This window comes from Berghia stephanieae, chromosome 1 (assembly GCF_034508935.2).
Source record: "Berghia stephanieae isolate SIO BIC M18660-M18661 chromosome 1, UCSD_Bste_1.3, whole genome shotgun sequence".
NCBI classification, from domain to species: domain Eukaryota; kingdom Metazoa; phylum Mollusca; class Gastropoda; order Nudibranchia; family Aeolidiidae; genus Berghia; species Berghia stephanieae.
The window spans coordinates 86,050,095-86,074,712 of record NC_088360.1 but is presented as its reverse complement, the minus strand read 5'-3'; the positions used below and the strand labels follow the sequence as shown (position 1 = coordinate 86,074,712).

The 24,618-nt window shown below is 35.3% G+C and overlaps 1 protein-coding gene across 2 annotated transcripts in view; it reads right to left on the bottom strand.

The window, feature by feature from the left end:
* The window catches only part of LOC144960060 (trafficking protein particle complex subunit 13-like), a 154,805-nt gene that overhangs the window by 127,969 nt on the left and 2,218 nt on the right, over positions 1 to 24,618 (bottom strand). For both annotated transcript variants that reach the window (XM_078893010.1, XM_078893017.1), the window contains exon 2: positions 23,169 to 23,256. In XM_078893010.1, the coding sequence (XP_078749136.1) occupies positions 23,169 to 23,211 (43 nt within the window). In that variant the 5' untranslated portion in view covers positions 23,212 to 23,256. The remainder of the gene's footprint in view (positions 1 to 23,168; positions 23,257 to 24,618) is intronic.

Below are 24,618 nucleotides of genomic sequence, written 5' to 3'. Positions count from 1 at the left end.
GATCAATCGTCATAGTAATGCACATCAGATCACCTTTGTTATTAAATATATTCATTAATTGAACACTTTATCCGCTTTACCAAATTAATTTTGCTTTCGAAAGATGCAACTATTTTATCTAATCGAAAAGATTTAATATTTAGATAAAGATCTGAACAAGTGTTTATGAAAGGTGCCAGACAAAGCAAGAAAGAAAAATATCAACAACAAAAAAACATCCCAAAATATCAGTCGACCTCGATTTTCACATTATTTCTATCTGTGATGAGCCTGAGCTAGAAGCTGAACCCCCAGTCGAGGTAGACTGATTTTTTTTCTTGTATTTTACTTTCTTGCTTTGTCTGGCACCGTTCATACACACTTGTTCAGATCCTTATCTTATATGGTGCCTGTTCTTAATTAATCTTAATCTAATCTTTACGTTGTCTAAGATTTATGATGAAGCAATTACGGGCATAACTATGACGACATATCACTACAAAATAGATATGATCAAATCAGAACATAGCGGATACGTGTTAAAACTTAAATTAAGTTTATGTATATAGTTTTGACTATGAATGTAATACAATCAAACTGAACCAAAATTAGGGGTAAAGAATTTAATTCATTTATCAATGTCAAAAATGCTTCTAGCTCAGGCTCATCACAGGTAGAAATAAAATGAAAGTACTACCTTTAGTATAATCTAATACGGGGAAAGAAGAAGAAGAAAAAGAAGAAGAAGAAGATGATGATGATGATGATGATGATGATGATGATGATGATGATGATGATGATTATGATGATGATGATGATGATGAAAACGATGATAATTATTGATGACGATGATGATGAGGATGATAATAATAATGAACAATCAAACATGAGTTGAAAAGGAGACTTACACTAAAACTTTGATATCGAAAAATAATATCAGGTGGAGCTGCAGCTATACGACTCTATTTCAAAAACCGCCACTGTTTATTCATTACACCGCTATATATAATACAGGAGATGCCAGTTAAGTCATGAAACAATATTGAGAAATATCTTAGCATGTTAATGAGAGGAATCTCGGTAAGAAATTCTAAGGATGCCGATGTCTTTGTTAAACAGCCAAAACAAAATAAGGCAGACGAGAATGAGATGGGTTCCAGAACCGACATGAGCCAAAGGTATCTTTCAACACGCCTTTCAATATTTTAATGCAGCCAGCATCATCCACAAATCGCCTCATATTACGCTCTAAACGACGAACTCAAATCAAATCTCCCATCTTTTCTTTTTTCTAACTGGGATAGTAAGGTATAAGTGTCTATCTGAAGATCAAAAGCGCATCAAACATCTTCTCATGCCTTTATAATAGAGAGAGAATGTGGGAAGACGAAAAAGGAAATTGAGAGAAATAAAGTAGAAAAATATAAAGAGAGGGAGAGAGAAGGAGGGATGGAGAGAGAGAGAGAGAGAGAGAGAGAGAGAGAGTGAAAGAAAGAGAGAGAGAGAGAGAGAAAGAGAGAGAGAGAGAGAGAGAGAGAGTAGATAAGACATGGGGGGGGGGGGATATGAGTAGAGAGGAATAATAATGATCCAAAAATATAATAACAAATAAAAAAATAAATGTGAACTTTTATATAGGGGATTTCTACGGATTTAGCTCGCTCAACGCGCTTCATTTGTTCCCCAAGTGGGCCACATGGATCACTATTTCCATTTCATAAAATATATACCACTCTTACAATATGCGCCATTGTCAATAACTAGGTACTCAATCACATTTGAGGCGAATGGGGTAACGTGTGTAACGTGCTTTTACACGCACCAGATTACTTTCACCCATCGGGTCACTGACCACACTTTGCATTGCTTGACTTCTGTGACAAAGAGAGCCACCGAACCGCAAAAAGAAACAAAAAGGGATAAGATGTAGCAAGTATCGAGAGAGAGAGAGAGAGAGAGAGAGAGAGAGAGAGAAGAGAGAGAGACAGAGAGAGAGAGAGAGAGAGAGAGAGAGAGATGACAACAATGGCATCAAAGTACAAAAGTCATTACTTGCATCAAAACAAAACAACAACAAAAAATCATCAGAAAGATTTTTTCTGAAATTAAAATATAAAGAAAAAAAATTAAGTTCATAAATCTATAACAAGCTCAACACAACAGTGATATACAACAAACAGCTGGAAGTTGTATTTATGCGATGAGATGAAACCCAATATTCACATTTTGACAAGTCAATGTCTCAGTATTGCTCAAATTTACAAGGCAGGTTTCGCATCGTGTAGTAAAAATAAACAACCTGAAATTGGTATACACTTGGGGGAGTTTACAATATGTCCAAATATATATACCTATATATATATATATATATATATATATATATATATATATATATATACTCACGCGCATGCACACACACACTCACACACACACACACACACACACATATATATATATATATATATATATATATATATATATATATATATATATATATATATATATATATAGAAAGAGAGCCTATTACAAAAGCGCATCGTGAAGATTTAACATAAATCTCAATTTTAGAACCTCATAATTTAAAGTTGCGAGTAAAAAGCATTGGAACTTTTGTATAAATCACTACGTCGTTCGCTTTGCGAGCGCACCAAACAGTCCCAAGACACATAAAGTGGGGCCTATTCTATTCTTTATCTGCCACACCACTGTTCCGTGCATGATTCGTGACAATAGACCAAAATAACGACCTGCCCACATTCTAGAGGATTTTCTGTTTTTATCAACCACAAATATATGATGAAGGAACAATTTACTTTTTTCATGAGTAAATCAATGGCCGTAAGCTATTTTTAAGCAAATGTTAACAATAACATGTCAGTTCTGTATTCTTGTATGAGTCATATTGGCAATTGCCTAAAAATAAAATTTTGAACTCTGTAAAATGTGTGCTAACTAACGGAGTAGAAGCCATTAAAATAACAATTGGAAAACCTCAAGGACTACGTAAAACAAAAATATTTAAAGCAATTCATGAAACGAAGACTTAAATTGTGATCTTCTCTTTTAATTTTTTTTTTTTTTTAACGAACACGAGTCATGAATTCCAGACCAATTTTTTTTCCATACTGCGAACAAAAGTATTGCAAGCTGTCTGTATGGCAACGGAGTCATATTGAGATTTCAAAATTATATCAAATTTATTACACTAACAAATCAAAAGCTAAATCTATTATTTACATTGTTCCGAACAGCCGATGTAAATTTTTTTACCGTCGAGCACAGAATCACTGGCAAATCTAAAAATTATAAAACTATTTTTTGAAGACTGATATACGAGTACCTTGTAACCGTCCTTTTTATTTCAGGCTAATTCTATCATCCGTTGACTCAAATTAATACACAGAAAGAGAGAGAGAGAGAGTGAGAGAGAGAGAGGGAGAGAGAGAGTTTAGTTTATGGTCTTAAAGGTTTTACGGCGCTTGCAATGGGATAGTAAAAAGTTCAAGAATTACGATTAAAATACCCAAGAAAAGGGAAGACAAAGGGGACGGATTTAAATGGGGAGCGATGTAGATTCCAAGAGTGTACTTAGTTTGAGATCACCTAAATGTCTCATCCTAACACAAGCACAGGTCCCAACTAAGAGGAACACACTCAAATGATTACAAATCATATATATGTGAAACAAACAAACGTACAAAAACAAAAAAAAACAATACATAACAGAGGGATGATTCACAAGAAAAAAATAAATTATCTCCCAACTCTCTTACTATACATTTGACTGCCCCCCCCCCCCCCCACCCCCCAGCCAGGGTATCCAGCCAGGACCAGGACAAACCCAAGTAATCTCATTCCATGACAAAAAGCATGTTAATAATGGGGATAGAAGACACAGTAAGAGCCTCCCTGCCCACTATGGGATGTCAGGAACCCAACCCAGAGAGAGAGAGAGAGAGAGAGAGAGAGAGAGAGAGAGAGAGAGAGAGAGAGAGAGAGAATCATTCTTACATTCAGAACTCTCAGGCAAATATCAAGCCATTGATATTATATCTTCAAAAAATGAGGCGCATCTAACAATCTGGTTCCGGTATCGATGCCGTAATAAAAATGTTATTAAAGCGAATGTAACATTATTGGGATAAACCCAGTCGCTCAATTGTTTTCGTAGTAACAGCTTGCAGAATGTTTAATAGTCCTGAAACCTGTATATTTCTTTGTTTTTGTTTTAAATGGTTTTACGGCGCTTAAGCCATATCATTGCGAGTGAATAGGAAGAAAATGAGATTGTCAAAAATCCTAGAATTACCGTCAAAGCACCCAAGAGAAAGTAAGACTAGGGCAATTGGTTCAAATAGGAAACAGATGTAGATTCCAAGAGCACTCTTATCAGTGTAGTTAGTTTGAGATGATCTAAGGGTCTCATCCACACACAAAGCACAGGATCCCACTAAGACGGATGCACTCAAATGTTTATAAGATATGTTCAAAACAAAAAAGAAATAAGCATCAATACAAAACAGATGATTTACAAGAATCCCCTCCCAAAAATATAAATATAAAACTATACATTCCAATTTTTCCCTCTCATCCAAGGACTGCGACAACGGCCAGGACAAGACAAGTAATCTCATTCAAAGACAAAGACAGAAAGCAACTTGGAAAACAAATATAGGGGGATAGAAGACACACCAAATGACCTCCTGTCCGCCATGGGAGGTAGAGGACACCACCCAGAAACCTGTATATTAGATTAGAAAGAAAAATGTAAAAGAGTGAAAGATGAAGTAAACATAGACATGGTGGTATTACCATGATGATCTATTCTGGCGTTATGGTTATATAAAGCATATTCCTGTCCTTATTTTTAATTACAGGAATTGTTTTACGATTTTAATTTTAATGATCAATCATAAAAAAAAACCTGGTGTATTGAACTCCAATTGCAATTACCTACTACCAACAAGATAGAATTTTTTTAATGGCTTTCCTGTATTCGAGTGTGTACACGACATTTTAAAATGAGACGCCAGGGTAGTGAATGGCAACGCAATACAGAATTTAGAAAGAAAAAAAAACAAACAAACAAAACAAAAAACAATTTGAATTTTATTTTATTTTTTTTGTAATTGAATCCACAAGACGTTTTTATATCAATTTCGTCTCTTCCATTTCTTTTTTCTTTTTTTTTTGGTTTGTTTTGTTTTGCCTCGTTATTTCATAACAAATACCTGACACCAGGATAGTGAAGAAAACAATCAGCTTACTGGCAATGATCAATCAAAATGGTATGCATGAAAGGTGGAAAGTCTGAGGATTGGGTGAGAGGAGAAGTCGGAAAATATGTGTATGAAATGGTACTAAACAATTGATAGCATTGGAGTTTAGATATTAAACTTGTTTTGTCGTGGACTCGTGGCCAATTGTATTTATCTTTATTGATTTCTTTTTTACCAAGATCAAACGAATATCGTAAAGAATGGGGAACTTTTAAAGATCAAACTTCCCCCCCCCCCCCCCCCCCCCCCCACCTTTCTCAAAATCACTCAAGATTATTTGCGATTGTCGCTATTCATATCAATCGTCATTAGTAGAAGCAGCAGCAGCAGAAGAAGAAGAAGAAGAAGAAGAAGAAGAAGAAGAAGAAGAAGAAGAAGAAGAAGAAGAAGAAGAAGAAGAAGAAGAAGAAGAAGAAGAAGAAGAAGTTTCAAAATTGTGCTATGAACACGCTTGCAATTTAATATATGTACAAAATTCATTTATTTCACTGGCGGATCAGTACTGCCATCAATACTGCCGTAATTTGGAAAAACGTGTATTTAAACATTTGGCCAGAAAACTCGTCCTTCCATTCTCGATAAAATTAAATGATCCTCGTTTTGGCAAAAAGTCCCAAGTTTGAAAGTTTTTGCCAAGATAAGGGTCATTTAAATCGATCGATATTTGAAGGACAAGTTTTCTGGCCAAATTTTTGAATACATGTTTTTCCAGTGTACTGCAGTCAACTGATTAACCGTGCCATTCATTTTCACACCTTATTACATTTTTCATTTTATTTTTACATGGAGGGAACACTTGATGCCCTGCTTGTTGACGACAAATATGGTGGGCTTCTTTTTTTTTCTCATAAACGCACTCAGCGAACTTGCTTGTTGAAGCGAGATTATCAATATAACATCATCAGGAACCTTATCTGGGTTAAATTGGATGCATCTCTACCTTGGGTATACAACGTTATATATTAAATTTCGAATTTTCCATTAATATTTATGTACCATATTAAAGGACGTTCATACAAAACCTTGATACAAAAGCTGAGGTGGTAAAGGAGCTGGAGGGCTGGAGAGGGTTAATGGAAAGGAGGGGATTAACTCGCTCAACCCTAACACCGACCATATCCGTAGTTTACCCGGGTTACTTTTACCCCACGACTACTTATTACATTTTTATGAGACAAACTATAGGCATAGTATCAAAGCTAATGTTTTTATTTTTTACATGTTAGTGGTAGTTGAATAAAACTATCTATGCACATGCTCATTTTTAATACATTTTTTCCCAATTTTGAAAAGTAGCAAAAAACTCTAGGATTTAGTGAGTTAAGGGTAAGCAGATCGAAGACAGAATATTTGTGCATCGGACAACAGAGAGCAGGACCGCCAATAAAAATAGGAGAAGAGGGTGTGCCATAGACAAACCAATTCAAATACTGAGCGAGGAACAACTGTACAAGGAGATTGGGGGCAATGAGATGGAGGTTAAGAAGAGGATACAGGCAGGCTGGAATAATTGGAGGAAGGTAACTGGAGTTATGTGTGACAAACTAATTTCCTCAAAGGGAAAAATATATTCATCTGTTGTTGTGTGGACTAAAGACAGCAGCTACAACAAAGAAACAAGATAAAGAAATTGGGGTAGCAGAAATGAGGATGTTGAGACAGTCACTTGGCTGGACAAGAAAAGATAAAGTGAGAATTGAAGAATTTGAAGGTTGACTGAGGTGAAGAATGTATCAATACGGATGAGAGAAGATGGATTGAAATGGTTCGGGCATGTTAAGAGACGAGAGAGGGAGTAAGTGGAAAGGAAAGTATTGGATATACAATTAGCGGGAAAGAGGGAAAAGGGACGCCCAAACTAGATGGTTGGATAGGGTAAAGGACGATATGAAAGAACTGGGCCTGGAGGAGGATGATGCCATGAACCGAGATGCACGGAGAGGTGGCATTCATTATGGCAACCCTGCAAAATGCGGGATAAGCTGAACGAAGAAGAAGGTTAAAGGACGTTCAAGCTTCAACCTTCCGCTATTTGGGGATATAATAACTATATATAGACAACCAATGTTTAAACCAGTTCTCTTCATAAGTATAGTGAAGAAAGATTTTAAAGTTTTAGTCGATGGTGCCGATGGCTCAGAGGTAAGATTCCTTGTCTTGTAACAAAACAAAAAATTACGTCATAGTATGTTGAGCATTGTCAGAGACAAGATAGATGCCAACATAGAGACTGTGGATGCCAATGATCCCAACACTCTAGCCCCCGGTGTTGTGTCCTCGGTAAAAAGGGGGGGGGGGGGCACTTACATGTATTACTCACTCTCAACAAAGGCATAAATTTAAATGAATAAATCGCTATAAGCAATGACGTATATTGTAGAGTGCTAGTATAAAAAGGGCACCAAACACGCGACTTGTACTTCCTGGAATGGAAAGATAGTTCTATCAGGCCTGTTACTGGAAAAGGTAAAGGGGGGGGGGGGGAATAAAGCATTGAGGAATGTGAAACCACATTTCTATGTGAAAATGCATATTTTGCTCCTAAAAGCCTTTAAGACCAATGAAGGCTCAACATTTGATTAGTATTGTCCCTACCCAAAGAACCAACAGGGAATTTAAGCAAAGGCGTTACTAACTGAAAGGGATTACTGCCGTAGTACTACTCTGGAAAACCCCATAATTTAAAATTTGGCCAGAAAACTCGTCCATCAAATATCAATGATTTAAATTACCTTCATCTTGACTTCGCGAAGGCCCAGATCTGAGAGTTTGTTTTTGTTTGTTTTTTGTTTGTTTTTGTTGTTTTGTTTTGTTTTTCCAAAATGAGGGTCATTTAAATCGATCGATATTTGAAGGACGAGTTTTCTGGCCAAATTTTAAAATATGGGTTTTTCCAGAGTACGGCAGAATATCATACATGCTGTGCACCATTACTATTACATTGAAGTGACTATTCTCTTACTAATGCCCGAACTGATAATCGCTCCGTTGCCAAGCTGTAGAGCTTGTGTGTCTGTGAGCCACGAATTTAAACTAATGGATGTTATTGTCTGATTGTGTCGGTGTGTGTGTGTGTGTGTGTGTGTGTGTGTGTGTTTGAAACTAAATTTTTTATCGGATTATCTCTAATAGCAATCAGCTCTCTTCTAGACTCAGATTGTGTGCCTGTCACGTCTGTCTGTTTATCTGCATGACGTCGATGATTACTGATGAGTGCCAGAAAATGAACTAGCAGGCAATAAGACAATAAACGGAACCATCTACAAAAATACCAAATCTGGTTCAATTTTATCGCGCTCGAATGAAAGCAAGAGAAAAGGTAGAGTTTTTTAAAAGTGCAGTTCAACTTCTTTATAACGGTATCGTCAGGACCTGAAAAATATGTCGTTATAGAGAGTCGTTGTTATAGCCGAGTGAACAAAAATGCGTGTGTCTGTGGGGGGGGGGGGGGGGGGGTATAAACATCAAATCCGGACTAGAGCACTGAGATGATGTCGCTAAAACAGGCTTCGATATCCTCTATCTATATCCTCATCGTATCATATCAAATAGAAAAAAATACATTAAAGCAGGTAGTGTAGACACGACATAACGTGCTCAAGATGCAATCCAAATGAAGCAGGTGGTGGAGAGAGAAGAAAGGGAGAGACAGAGAGAGAGAGAGAGACAGAGAGAGAGAGAGAGAGAGAGAGAGAGAGAGAGAGAGAGATTAACAATCATTCTCCACCCGCGAGATGAATAGGATGAAAACAAATAATCCACGCCAAAAATAAATACATAGCACAATACATGGGACCTAATCAAGCCAGACATTACCAAAATAATCAAGATTACGAAAAAAATAAGGAACAAAAATGAATCTAACCGTTTCGAAAAAGAATAAAATAACATGAACGGTTCGGGCTCAACACCCTTCTTCAGGAAATAACGTTCAATGTTGGGGGGTTGTTTTTTGTTTTCTTTTTCTTTTTCGAAGCTGTTATATACATTTTGTTCATTACGTTTTACAGTCCACAGCAGCTTCCAGCAGCTTTGTATCAAGTTAAATGAGGAGGTCGCGATATCTCAGTGGCAAAGCACTCGGTTCATAAGCAAAGAGATCAGGAGTCGGTCCCGAGTGCAGGTAAGGTGTTGCCCATCGGAGAGTATTTTCCACGGTTTATAGACCTAATTACCCAATCTGTCACAGTAAAGGTTGTTCACAATTATCTTATTAAATTTTATTTTATTAAGAACTGAATTCATCTCACTCCAGTTATATTTCGGTAGGCTTAGATAAACTTTACCTTCTAATATTAGATCGTCTTTCCTTTTATAGCCTTCCCTCGAATTAATTTCTAATTAGTGAATACTTTTCGTTCTACATTCTGTCACGTAGCCACTTATTATAAAAGCTGATAGGTCTAACACTCTACACTCACTTTCTCTCCACAATCTATGCCGGACGGCCAGTCGCTCTATTCCTTCTATATACTGTAAGATTTTTATCTTTTGGGACTTTGTAGATATTATATCTACACCATTAAGACGCCGGAGCTTTTAACTTTGATTGTATAAACTTCAAGGATCAAACCCGAGCCCGCTGTCAAAGGATTACATATTAAACCATTACCAATTGCCTGGAAGTGGAATTTTACGAGTCCGATCCTGTTATCAGAGGAATAGATCATCCAAGCCCATCAACTGCCTGGAAACGTAAACTTACGAACCTGACATATTATCATAAGTTACGTAAAATATTCATATCTCTATTTGTAACTGCCACGATCACTGTTTATCTCTTTTAATTAAATTTCATCATTATTTTTATTTCATTGTAAACAAATCGTTAATTGTTTTTCATTTATAGTAACTAGTAAATTCTGGGCCTCATTCTACATATATCTTTATGCATAGTCGAGTAGCTCTTTACTCACTTGAGACCATGACATTTTGGAGGGGACACATATAAAGAATTGAATTTATTTAGTTACTTATATCTATTTCATCTAACTTTAAAGTTTAAATTGTAAAACTCTTAATTGCCCCACTTGATCATATTTTAATTGAACTCCCTATTTACAGGATTAATTTTTTTTCTTTTTCATTTCTTCATTTAAATGGAATAGCAATTTATCCATTCATTCTTTCATTCAAATTGAATAGCATTTTATTGATTCATTCCTTCATCCATTTATTCATTTATAAATCATTCATTCATTCATTGTTCATTCATTTATTTATTCATTCATTCATTCATTCATTCATCCATTCATTCGTTTATTCACTCATTTATCCAATCATTCATACATTTATTCCTCCCTTCATTCTTTCATTCATACATTATCCATTCATTCATTCATTTATTCACTCAGTTTTTCATTCATTCATTCATTCCTTGTCCACTTTGTTATTATATCACTCATTTCATTTTGTTGTTTGCCTCATTCATGAATTGTTTTCAATATGTTTACATTCCATAACGATTCATTCACCTATCATCCAATCACTCAGTGTTGTGAACATATTTTGTAACTATTGTAAATCTTACGATATTTTATTGTTTTGTATTTCAGACATCACTGTTAAACACTCTTCAATGCCTAATTACAATTGTTGAACAACCATTGAACAAGAGAGAGGTCCCAGCCACGAACTGAGTTGGTAAATATATCCTTCATTATTCTCTTTAACATGAGTTGGGCATCACATAGTAACTATAGACATCGTGATTTGTTTTGCATAGTGATTTGTTTTAAATGCATTTTTGGCATATTACTGTTACCGAAAACCACTTATATATTATGTTCTGAAAAGTGAGTCTTTAAAAACTAAATAATAATAAAAGGAGTCTACTAGCCGTCGTGTTATACTTAGTGATAGATAACTTGGGATTATTTTGGCATCCTATTATTGTTATCACACTCTAGTATATTAGCGTCATTGCGAATAATTGTACACAAACTAACGACGAGTCACACACATTGGTGATACATTTTTCGTAGTAACATAGTTTAGAGTACACGCGATTGACACATTGTTATTGACACAAGTCATAATAACTCCGCATTGTATTGACACATTGCTTTATAAGATATAACGATAAAAGGCATCAAATTCAACATACATAATAAGTTGAAATAAGAGAGAGAGATTTCTAAAAATAGAACAGTTCATTCCAGTAAGTGTAAATAAATAAAACAGTCAGTAACAGTATCCTGTCAATATATATATATAAAACATCGTAACTAATTTATTGCAAAAATGGAAGCATATAAAAGATACTTAAGTCTCGCAAAGGACTTAGAAATACCCCAGGAAAGGATATTTTCATGGTGCGAAGAGAAAATAAAAGAAGAAAAAGAAGAAAGAATTCGTAGAGAAGAAAATGAAGAAAGAATTCGTAGAGAAGAAAATGAAGAAAGAATTCGTAGAGAAGAAAAAGAACATGAAGAAAGAATACGTAGAGAAGAACGAGAAGAAAGAGTCCAAGAAAGGGAACTAAAAAGACAAATAGCTTTAGCAGAAGAAGAAACCTTCTTCTTCTTCTAGGTTCCATGCCTGGTCCAGGCTTCGGATACTGCATGAATTATCTCTCTCCATTCCTCCCTGTCTCTTGCCTTTTCAAACAGCTCTTGGATTGTTAGGCTGGTGAAGCCCTTCAGTTGGTCTATGAGTGTTTTTCTTTGTCTCCCCCGGGCGCGTTTACCAGGTATTTTTCCACAACTTGCCAGGTATTCATTCTTATCTTTCCTTACTATGTGTCCGAAAAAGGATAGTTGTCGATCCACTATTAAGGGCATTAGTTTCCTTTGTTGGTATTTTGTTTTAGCACTTCTTCGTTCGTTTTGTGTGCAGTATACGATATTCTCTGCATCCTTCTCAAGCACCACATTTCAAAAGCTTCAATGTTCTTTTGTGTTTCTGCATTTGTAGTCCAGCTTTCGCATCCGTATAACAAGATTGGCCACACGTAGCACTTCAAGACTCGGAATCTAATCCCGAACGACATCTGTTTGTTTTTCAAAATGTTTCCCAGGTCCATGAAGGCCTGTTTGGCTTGAGTTATTCTTGCTCGTATGTCTCGGTTACATCTTCCATCTGTTGTCACTATTGAACCTAGGTATTTAAAACTTTCTACGTTGGTAAGTTGCTCGCCGTGAATCGTTATATTGCAGGTGTTGTTGTTTTCGGGGTTTTTCTGTATCACCATGCATTCCGTTTTGGTGATATTCACTTCCATTCCCTTGGCTTCACTATCTACTACCACTTTGTCAACAATCTTTTGAAGTTGGATTTCTGATGTTGCAATGAGTACCGTATCGTCTGCGTATCTTATATTATTTATGTTGTGACCTCCCACTTTTATTCCCTCCATATTATTTATGCCCCTCATGATTGTTTCTTGGTATAGATTAAACAGATCTGGTGAGGCAACACACCCTTGACGGACTCCTTTCTTAATAGGAATGGAATTTCCTGTAGAGTTTCCGATTTTGATAGATGCCTGCTGGGTGTAGTATAATGTTTGCATGAGTCTGAGGTCTTTCTCATCAGCGCCAATGGAGTGCAGTTGTTTTAGTATTTCTTCGTGGCATACTCTATCAAAAGCTTTTTTGTAGTCGACAAAACAGAGGTATAGTGGGGTCTGAACCTGTATAGCTCTTTCAAGAAACCAAAAGGACCCAAATGATGCTGGAAATTGAAAAAACAAAAACCGGTCATGAAAGAAAACATAATAATAGTGATGAATTTTTCGTGAAACTTCACGCATGCCAACATACGATGAACGCTCAGACTGTCTAGAATCCTTCTTACACCGATTCGAAGTTCAGGCTAAAGGTTATCGTTGGCCAGAAAGCAAATGGGCCACAGCCTTGATTAACTGCTTATCTGGAGAACCGCTAAAAGTTTTCTATACCTTAACAACTGAAGATGCAGATGACTATGGAAAAATTAAAGACGCTCTACTAAAAAGATTTAGATTAATGGAAGATGGTTACCAGGAAAGGTTTCACACTGCAAAACCGGAAAGTGGAGAAGACTTTAATACATTCGTGAACCGAATTACTCAATTTCTAAATCGGTGGCTTGAGTTGGCAAACGTAAAACAAGACGACTTTGCAGGCCTTTACTATCTCACGCTGAAGAATCGAATCTATCAAGCTTGCAACCCAGATTTAGTCGCATTCTTTAAAGAGAGAAAGCCAGAAAACTTGGACAAATTAAAAATCTACGCAGAAAACTTTAACAGCGCACATCCATTGACACCCCTTAGCAGAACATTGAAGGAACCATACTACGCTGCTGCTGCTCAGAGTCCAGGTACACCTAAAGTTCAGTACTCAAATAGAACGAGCCGATCAATCACTCGGAACACGCAAGTGAAACAGGATGACCATAGTAACAAACCATGGAACAAACAGTTCAATAGAGACCATAGCCGACCCTATCAAAACAAACAAGAAATAGCACTGACAATAATACTGAGTATAAGAAAACCAACAAACCTATAATTAAATGTCAATATTGTGGAATGAAAGGCCACACAGCAGACAAATGTTACAAAATCGTGGGATATCCGAAAGAAACTGCAAATGCATCACTCCAAACCAGTGTAAATAATCAGACACGAGTAATGTCAGGAGAAAATATAAATGTGTATTGCGTGAAAGGTATGTCACTTTTAACACAAACTCACAAATCAGGATCGCTATTTTTTTGTGAAGGCAAAGCTAATGGAACTGATTGCAAAATATTGAGAGACACAGGATGCAGTACAGTAGGAATAAAAGCATCTTTGATCAATGACGAAGACAAAACTGGAAAAACGGTACAATGCATCACATTCAGTGGCACAGTCGAAACCTTTGAAACAGCTAATGTGTACATAGAAACCCCATACTATACAGGAATAGTGGAATGCTGTATACTTCCTAACCCCGTCGCTGATGTTATTGTTGGCAATATAAAAGGTCTTAAAGACAACCCAACAGATGTAAAAGAATGGTCATTAACCCAAGAAACAGCTTGTCTAGCAGAAACAAGAAAGATGACTAAGACAACAGAGAAGCCAATGACTATTTCTCTAGAACCACAACAATTTGACAGGAACAGGTTCATTGAAGAACAGAAAAAGGACCCGACTTTAACTTCATATTTCAATATCGCAAACAAAGGGACGAAATCAAAAGTTGAATACATCATTGAAAAAGATATTCTGTTCAGGTTACATAGGAAAAGAAACAAAATAGCTAAACAACTGGTCACGCCGAGTATTTACAGAAACAAAATCCTTGGAATAGCGCACGATTCAATAACTTCTGGACATCTTGGGAGCTCTTCCACATTGAAGAGAATATCCGAGAATTTCACATGGCCTGGAATTACTAAAGACGTCCGAGAATATGTGAAATCGTGTGACACATGCCAAAGAAGAGTCGCAAAAGGCAGAATACCGAGATTGCCATTAGAGACAACCCCAGTTATTGAAAAAGTTTTTCAAAAAGTTGCAATTGACATTATAGGCCCTTTAACAAAATCAGATAGAAACCATACACACATACTAACACTAGTCGATTACGCAACCAGGTGGCCAGAAGCGATAGCATTGAAATCAACTACATCGGATCACATAGCTGAAGCATTGATGACAATTTTTACTAGAATAGGCATACCAAATGAGATACTGTCGGACAATGGACCCCAATTTACATCACATATGATGCATGAAACCATGAAACTCATGGGAATCCAACACTCATTCACAACTCCCTACCACCCCAAGCAAATGGTCTTTGTGAAAGATTTAATGGCACTCTAAAGAATATGTTAAGAAAAGTGTCAGCAGAAAAACCAGATGATTGGGACAGAAACTTACCAGCAATCCTATTTGCATATAGAGAAATACCCCAAGAATCTACAGGCTACTCCCCATTTGAGTTGATGTATGGACGATCACCTCGCGGCCCGATCAATATAGTAGCCGACATTTGTAAAGGGAATGAGGAGGACAATAACGAAATTATGTTTGCTTACGAATATGTAAGAAACCTGAAAGACAGAATAGAGGACACGTGTAAGCTAGCACAGGAATCCGTCACTAAAAAAGCAGAGAAATACAAGGAATACTCCGATCGAAAAAGCAAGTCAAGAAAATTTGAGATTGGTGACAAAGTACTAATACTCTTACCCGATGACTCGAGTAAATTTTAGCTACATGGAAAGGACCATTCAAGGTATTAGCAGTACGATCTGGTGTTAATTACGAGATTCAAATTAACAACACAACAAAGACATTCCATGCAAACATGCTAAAAAAATATTTCGATAGAGACAGATTATCACAACCAATATTTAACCATGTTGAAGCTGCAAATGTAGGATTAATCATCGAAACTCACAGCGATGATGTCGAACTACAACACACCCCACAACACGGTAACTCTAAAAATAGTACAATTAATGACGTCACAATCAATCCTCAACTAAACGAATGTCAGAAACGAGAAATCAGGTCATTATTAGAAAAGTACCAGTCAGTCTTTACAGACGCACCCGGACATACAACATTAGTGGAACACGACATAAAGTTAACCACATCTACCCCTATCAACGTGAAAAACTATCCTATTCCATTTCACGCACGAGAACAAGTTGAAAAGGAAGTTAAGGATATGCTAGATACAGGAATAGTTAGATATTCTTCAAGCCCATACTCATCACCAATAGTAGTAGTGAAAAAGAAAGACGGATCGATAAGGCTATGTATCGACTTTCGCAAATTAAATGAAGCAACAGTGTTTGATGCAGAACCAATACCAAATCAAGAGAATTTATTTGCTGCCTTATCTCAAGCAAAATACATGACAAAATGTGATCTTTCTAGAGGTTACTGGCAAATTCCACTGAAAGAATCATGTAAGAAATACACAGCATTTCAATCACCATTAGGATTGTTAGAATTTAACTATATGCCATTTGGATTATCGACAGCCGCATCGACATTCCAAAGAATGATGCGTATGTTATTAAAAGACATCCCGTCTACACTCTCATACTTCGACAACGCATGTATTTTCTCAAACTCATGGACTGATCACATGACAACCTTAGAATTAGTGCTTGAAGCATTAAAACGTAATTCTTTAACAACAAAACCGTCAAAAACAAGCATTGCATTTTACAAAATTGATTTTCTCGGTCATACCGTTGGTCATGGGACACAGACACCCGAGACAGAAAAAACAAACAAAAATCGCACAATTGCAACCACCTAAGACAAAAAAAGAAGTACGCAAAGTACTTGGGCTCCTAAATTTTTACAGGAAATACATTTACAACTTCGCGCACATCGCGACACCGCTAACAAATCTGACAAAGAATGGGTCACCGAACAAAATTGTTTGGACAGAAGTGTGTCAGAATAGCTTTAACCAATTAAAGGCATTACTCTGTTCAGAACCAATTCTTAAATTACCCGACATGTCAAAAGAATTTGTTGTAAGAACTGACGCGTCTGATAAGGGCATCGCAGGTGTACTATTACAGGAGCATGAGGGAACTCTAATGCCTTGCTTATATGCAAGCAGAAAATTATTGGACAGAGAATCACGATACTCTGTAATAGAGCGTGAAGGACTGGCCATCGTCTTTGCTTTAAAGACATTCAGCAGATATCTACTGCTAAAAGAGTTTGTGGTCGAAACGGACCATAAACCACTCACGTACATAAGAAATAACAAAATGAATAATAGTAGAGTACTAAGGTGGAGTCTATTTTTGCAAAATTACACTTTCAGTATCTCTCACATACCAGGCTGTGAAAATATTCACGCCGACCTACTTTCTCGATTAGTGTAATGACGTGAGAAGGGTATAACTTAACCTCTCATGCATACTGTTAGTTACCTCGAAAATTATGCCAAATCAGAACGCACAATTCGATAATTTTATTTGTAAACATGATGACCCAACTTAATGTAACATTGAGTATTGTTTGGATATATATACCATACCCATTCATGATTTGGGAAATCTTCTCTTTATCTATTATTGTTATGAATTTTCACTCATTTATGATTAATAATTGAAATGTCAATATTCCATTTACATTTTCATTCATTTCATTCAGTAAATTACCTTCATATCATCGACTTAAATCATGCTTCATTGCCATCACTATTGTTTATCACAATGATTTGTAATCACATTGCCATCATGTTGTTCATCACAATGATTTGTAATCACAATCTTTCATTGTTATTGTCACCCATTCATATACCTACGTTAATATAAACATTTCCATGTCTAGTTAATAAATAATTTAATTGTAGCACAAATCATAACAATGGATTAATGCTAGAGTATCATGATAGTAAATTTACTTCCGTTTGTAAAATCTATCTTTCCCATAATGGTTAAAGAGTATATTTTAAACGTGGGTGGGGGGTGTCACAGTAAAGGTTGTTCACAATTATCTTATTAAATTTTATTTTATTAAGAACTGAATTCATCTCACTCCAGTTATATTTCGGTAGGCTTAGATAAACTTTACCTTCTAATATTAGATCGTCTTTCCTTTTATAGCCTTCCCCTCGAATTAATTTCTAATTAGTGAATACTTTTCGTTCTACATTCTGTCACGTAGCCACTTATTATAAAAGCTGATAGGTCTAACACTCTACACTCACTTTCTCTCCACAATCTATGCCGGACGGCCAGTCGCTCTATTCCTTCTATATACTGTAAGATTTTTATCTTTTGGGACTTTGTAGATATTATATCTACACCATTAAGACGCCGGAGCTTTTAACTTTGATTGTATAAACTTCAAGGATCAAACCCGAGCCCGCTGTCAAAGGATTACATATTAAACCATTACCAATTGCCTGGAAGTGGAATTTTACGAGTCCGATCCTGTTATCAGAGGAATAGATCATCCAAGCCCATCAACTGCCTGGAAACGTAAACTTACGAACCTGACATATTATCATAAGTTACGTAAAATATTCATATCTCTATTTGTAACTGCCACGATCACTGTTTATCTCTTTTAATTAAATTTCATCATTATTTTTATTTCATTGTAAACAAATCGTTAATTGTTTTTCATTTATAGTAACTAGTAAATTCTGGGGCCTCATTCTACATATATCTTTATGCATAGTCGAGTAGCTCTTTACTCACTTGAGACCATGACACAATCATGGCAGGTTTAAAACTGGGAGCGGGGTGAAATTTCAATATAACGCTCTGTCGTCAATCAACTAAATGCAATCTTATTAAAAATAGCACGAAACGTTGTTTTTCCCATCAATTAATTTATTTACGACAATAACCAGAGGATTAAATTAGGGTCCATCCTATTTCCAATGAACTGTTCTATCGGCAGACGTGACGCCAACTTTTTAAAGAATGGACATCCGTCCATTAATTTATTAGCCCATTAGCATTAATAGGCAGTTTACTTCATAATCGTGATAAATCAACCTATTTAACAATACGAGTGCGATTAACGATGTGCTTCAAACTCTTGCGGCTTTGCGGTCTAGTGGTATGCCACTCCCCTTCGGACAGGAAGAGTTCCGATCTGAGCGGCGCATAGTTCAGTCATTGGAAAAGGCTCGTTTATTACAGTCTTCCCTTGGAAAAGACGCTAGAGACAAATTTCCCCTATGAGATAAATAAAGGAAGTTTTTTTTTTATTATTACATAGAATGGTCTTATATTATAAATTGTTAACTTAAATTATGATTATTGAAAAATTAAATTTTCAAGGTAACTAGTGTGCGATAGCCATCATTACAATATACACGCTTATCAAATGTAACAAATTGTAAGACACAAAATTAGAGAGATAGTTATTGACTAGACGGTTAGCCAGCCACGCTGGCAGAAGCAGACTGGTGGACAGACGGACAGAAAGGCAAATGTATAGAGATGATAGGATAAAATGATCTGTATTGATCAATTTAAGGAAATTGCATTCTGTTCCATGGTTTCTGCTATTCAGATAATTAGTCTAGATGTAATTGAGCATGCACATCAATTTTAACGTCAATAAAAAGATGATGATAGCGGAGTTGAAAAACATCGCGAATTTCGAGCTACAAGTTTCACTTAATCTTGACCGAAAGAAAAAACTTATTCAAATTTTAAAAGAAAGAAACACACACACACACACACACACACACACACACACACACACACACACTCAGCAAGAACAGACACTCCCTTTTAAGGGATGGACCATTAAAATATTGCTACTGGGTATAGTTCTTTTTGTTTGGGTTTTTTTTTTTTTTTACTAAGAGAGAGTAGTCCTTTGGGGGGTTTTTTCGCCTTTTGATTTTTTTTTTAGGACACATTTCTTTGAGTTCAAGACATGATAATACTAATACGTTTGGTATTACAGTATTAAAATATATGCATCATAATAACAATATTATAATATATGCTGAAACGATGTGGGTGGAGGTGAGTGAGAGAGAGAGAGAGAGAGAGAGAGAGAGAGAGAGGGGGGGGGGGGAGGGAGAGAGAGAGAGGGAGAGAGAGAGAGATAGAGAGAGAGGGAGAGAGAGAGAGAGGGGGGGGGGTGATTAAATATGCTAAGAGAGATAATCATTGATATATACCTTATTCAAATCATTGATACATGAAGAATTACTTCCCTTCATAATGATAATTTATCCGAGCTTTCATGGTGTATAACTATTGATTATTTTGAAGCCAAGGAAATGGACATTTAAGGTTATCATCATTAATATCCAATACCATCATCATAATCATCATAATCATAATCAACATCATCATCAGCATCATGAAAATAATAATAATAATAATAATAATAATAATAATAATAATAATAATAATAATAATAATAATAATAATAATAATAATAATAATATATATTATTATATTATTATTATCATCATCATCATCATCATCATCATCATCATCATCATCATCATCATCATCATCATCATCATTATTATTATTATTATTATTATTATTATTATTATTATTATTATTATTATTATTACTATGATTACTATTATTCTTATCATTATAATTATAATTTATATTATTAGTATTTTTATTATTATTATCATCATCATCATCATCATCATTATTATTATTATTATTATTATTATTACTATTATTATTAATATTATTAATCATTATTTTATAGTAAAATTTCAATTTTATTTATAGCATCGATATATAATCAGCATCAATGACAATGTCACGCGTTCCTTAAAGCTTTGTTTCACAAATGAGGAAGTACACAATATCATAAATAAGATTGTCGATTAAAAAAACACGGAGTTACTATCCACGATATACCAGCATTTCCAAATACCATGAATGAACTCCTTTTTTTTTTTTTAAAGGAGAGAGGGGGGGGGGGGGGAGAAAGAAGAAGAAAGATAGGGTATATATAAATATATTCGTGAGAAATTAATATACATGGATATATATATATAAATATATAACCAAATATTTAAATAAAAGGGACATAAGGGTAAAAAGAAAAGGTTAAGGAAAGTATGATATGTAAAGTTTTAAATAAACAATGTTAAAAGAAAGAGCATTTATCAACAATATAGACAGAAACAGATAGAGGAGGTAAGCACTTTCTGAAAATACAACAATTGAACAAGAAAAATGTTTTGCGTTATGTGGCAGGGATCCTTGGAAAGATATCCGACTTTTAAAAAAAAAAGAAAAAAAAGTAATAATGGTTCAATGGTTTGATAATGTCAGTAAAAAGAGACTATTGACGTAATGATCGGATTTCAAAACCCAGAAAAGTTCCTCACAGTATATTGGACAATATCTCATTTATTTTCTTGCTCAGACTTTGTTTAAATAAAACAAAGCAAACAAAAAAAACAAAAGAAATAAAGTAACTCTATCCTACAAAGTGCTTGTTTTTGTTTTGTTTTTGTTTTTTGTAAGACTGCATCCTAATGACTATATCTTAGTGCAAAATAATGACGATTTTTATGAAACCTGTACAGCCAGTTTTTATCCATATTTTCCCATTGACCATGAGAAGGCAATCACAGCTGCAAACTGAATACGGCATTGATTCCACTCTGCATCAAAATGGACCAAGTAGATGGGTAGACATTTTACAAAATCACAAAGTTATGTTGAGGCAAAAATGTTCACATTTCATAGACATTCACAAAATTTAAAAGAATATGAGTAAAGAGCTTTCCCAAAGGACTACCAGTCCTGACAGATGTACCTCACGGAACAGTTTTAGGCCCACTTCTTATTTTTATATATACATTAATGATATGCAGAGTAAATTCATTTTGTTGCGGAAGATAGCCTTCTTTATCGGGAAATTCAAACATAAAGGATTGCAATATACTTCAAGAAGACCTGAGAGGCTACAATTTTGGGAGAAAGAAAGGAAAATGGAAGAAATGCCAGCTAATTCGGATCACGAACAAAAAGAAAATAATAAGTTCAGTGTTTATATACATGAAGAAAAATTGGAGTACACAAAAAGCAGAATACCTTGGATTAACTCTTAACAGCAAAATGTCTTGGCAGCACCACATCAATAAAGTTTGTAAAAAGGCCAATACAAAACTTGGATTCTTACGAAGAAAAGTACAAAGTTGCCCAAGGAACATCAGAGAAAACTGCTATAAAGTCTTGAACAGTCAATTTTAGATTATAGTGCATGCATTTGGGACCCCAAGAGTAAAAAGCAGATGGAATAGCACGAGGAAGTCCAAAAGAGAGCATGTGGGTCTGTCTGTAACAACTACAGGAGGACTGAAAGCATCAGTGAGATGTGCAAAATCCTAAAATGGTCACCATTACATGAAAGATGCACAATCCAAAAAGCATAAGTCCTCTTTAAAGCTAGTCATGCACTGACAACGATTCCAATTGATAGCCTTATTCCAAACGAAAGCAAAGAACAATAATACCAGGTTCTGCAGTCACGAGTTAACGCTCATCTCAACTCATATTTTCCAAGCACCCTCCAAAATATGGAATGCTCTGCCCAAAAATATCAAACAAATTAATGGTCAAATTGAATTTGTTAGAGTAATTGATAAAATCAAAATGAAGGCTTAGGCATGTCCATTTGTTCTCATCACACTCACAGTCGCAATTATCTTCAATACATAGAGAAGACACAACTTTCCACTACAAAAAGCAGGACTCAAACCAGGGACTGACAGGTCAGAGACTGAGTACCATTACACAAGACCACAAAATACACTCTCATCTTTCTGGATTTTAAGGTAATACAGTTTATTTCTAAGTATCAGTTGATCTCTAAATACATATTTATATTGCTTTTGTTGTTTGAGAAAGAGTTTAAACCCAAAACATTCGCTGATCCGTATTTTGTTCTTTCTTTTGATTTCCTACAATTCCTCTATAATTCCCAGATTCTACAGCTTGGCATTTACAAGATCACCAAAAAAAAAATGATTTTCTAAACTGCTGAATCTCCTTAAAGCCATTATCAACCATAGACCAAGGATAAAGATCAGAAATTTAACATCAAAATTCAACAACATACACCCAATGACAGCACGAGTCAAAATTTGCCAGATACACTTAGCCAGAATGTAAATTTCTTATTTTGAAATCCATGCAACTGCTATGTGGTGATGATCTGCCGGTCAGACCACCCTGGAAATATAAGTATGCAATGTTTGACACATGCACATATTACAAGAAAATGATCTCAAAGGTTGCAAAAAAAGTCATCCATTAGCATTATCAAAAAATAGCATGTACAATAACTTACATATATTACAATTAATTTTCTCAAACTATCATAAAGTTATGCATTTCCAATTACATAACAACTTATAAATAAAGATCTTAACATAAACTTTTTCTGCAACCTTATTGATCATTCAATGTTGATTTTTATAAACTTACCTTTTAAAGCGAGAAGCTGTTCACGATCTCTGCTTCCTTCCATTCTGTTGTTTGCAGTCCTCTAGTTGTAAGATATCTTTTGTCAAAGCTGCAAAGACATATGTTTGTTTTTGTTTTTTGTTTTTGTTTTTAAGGGTTTTACGGCACTTGCAACATATTAAGGTCATATCAGCGCCAGTAAAAAGAAAAAAAATTGACAGTAGAAAGTTATAGAATAATTACAATTAAAGCACCCAAGAAAAGGTAAGACAAAGGGGAATTGGTTCAAATAGAGAACAGATGTAGATTCCAAGAGCACATCAACAAAGTACTTAGTTTGAGATCACCTAAAAGTCTCATCCAGACACAAGCACAAGTCCCCACTAAGAGGAATACACTCAGATATTTACAAATCATATATACTACGTAAATTAAACACAATACAAAGCATAACAGAGAGATTTACAAGACAAAAAATAGCATCTCCTAAAACTATACATTCGACTGTTGGAAAACAGATAAAAGGGGACAGAAGACACAGTAAGTGCTTCCCTGCCCACTATGGGAGGTCAGGAACCCCACCCAGTGCAAAGACATACAAAATGTTTAAAGAATATAGTTCAATACAGCCATAAAGACATTCAATCATGTCATAAATAACATATGGATGTCCGAAACGAAAATAGAAACCTGCCATTTCTAAAAAAAAAAAAGTTTTGAACTGGTCTAATTTAACTTAATCTTTAGCTACTTCTCAAAATAGTTTTCATGTAGACTGTTACATAATCAAAATATATGTACATCAAACTATGAAAATCAATATTGAACTTCAAATTCTTCTTTTGATCACAAAAGAAGAATTCATTTGTAATTTACAATGAAATAATTAAAACCTTAATGAATGCATTGTCTTAGTCTCTGGTTCACCCCGTGGTGTTCTTGACTGAAAGATGGCGACACACATCAAAAGTTCTGCAACCAAACTGATGAAAACTGTCTTTTGGTAATCAAAAAGGATGGTGCTCTTAAAAATGGTTTGTAGAAAGCAAAGGACCCTCCCCCAACCAACCTACACCCAGAACCGGTACCGCCTTTGAAACATCATGAAGCAAACAAGAATCCTAGGTACTAGGTAATAAAGTTATTGCTGTTTGAGATTACACAATTTTCACTCAAGCAAAAATTATCAATCTGCATTAAAAACTAATATGTTAAAGCAAGGCAGTCTAAAGGAGGGACATTTTATAAACCCCGTATAATTTTTTACAGTAACATACGGGAACTAACTAATACAAGTTCCCCAATAAGAAAATACAAATGAGACCTCAAAACATTCATTATACTTGCTTTCATAAATTCATCAGGTTCTAAGAATAATTGAAAAGAGTGATAAATATGTGAATTAAGGAATTGAAAAAAAAAGAAAAAAAAAAGAAAAAGAAAAGGTGGGGGGGGGGGGGGGGGGAGGGAG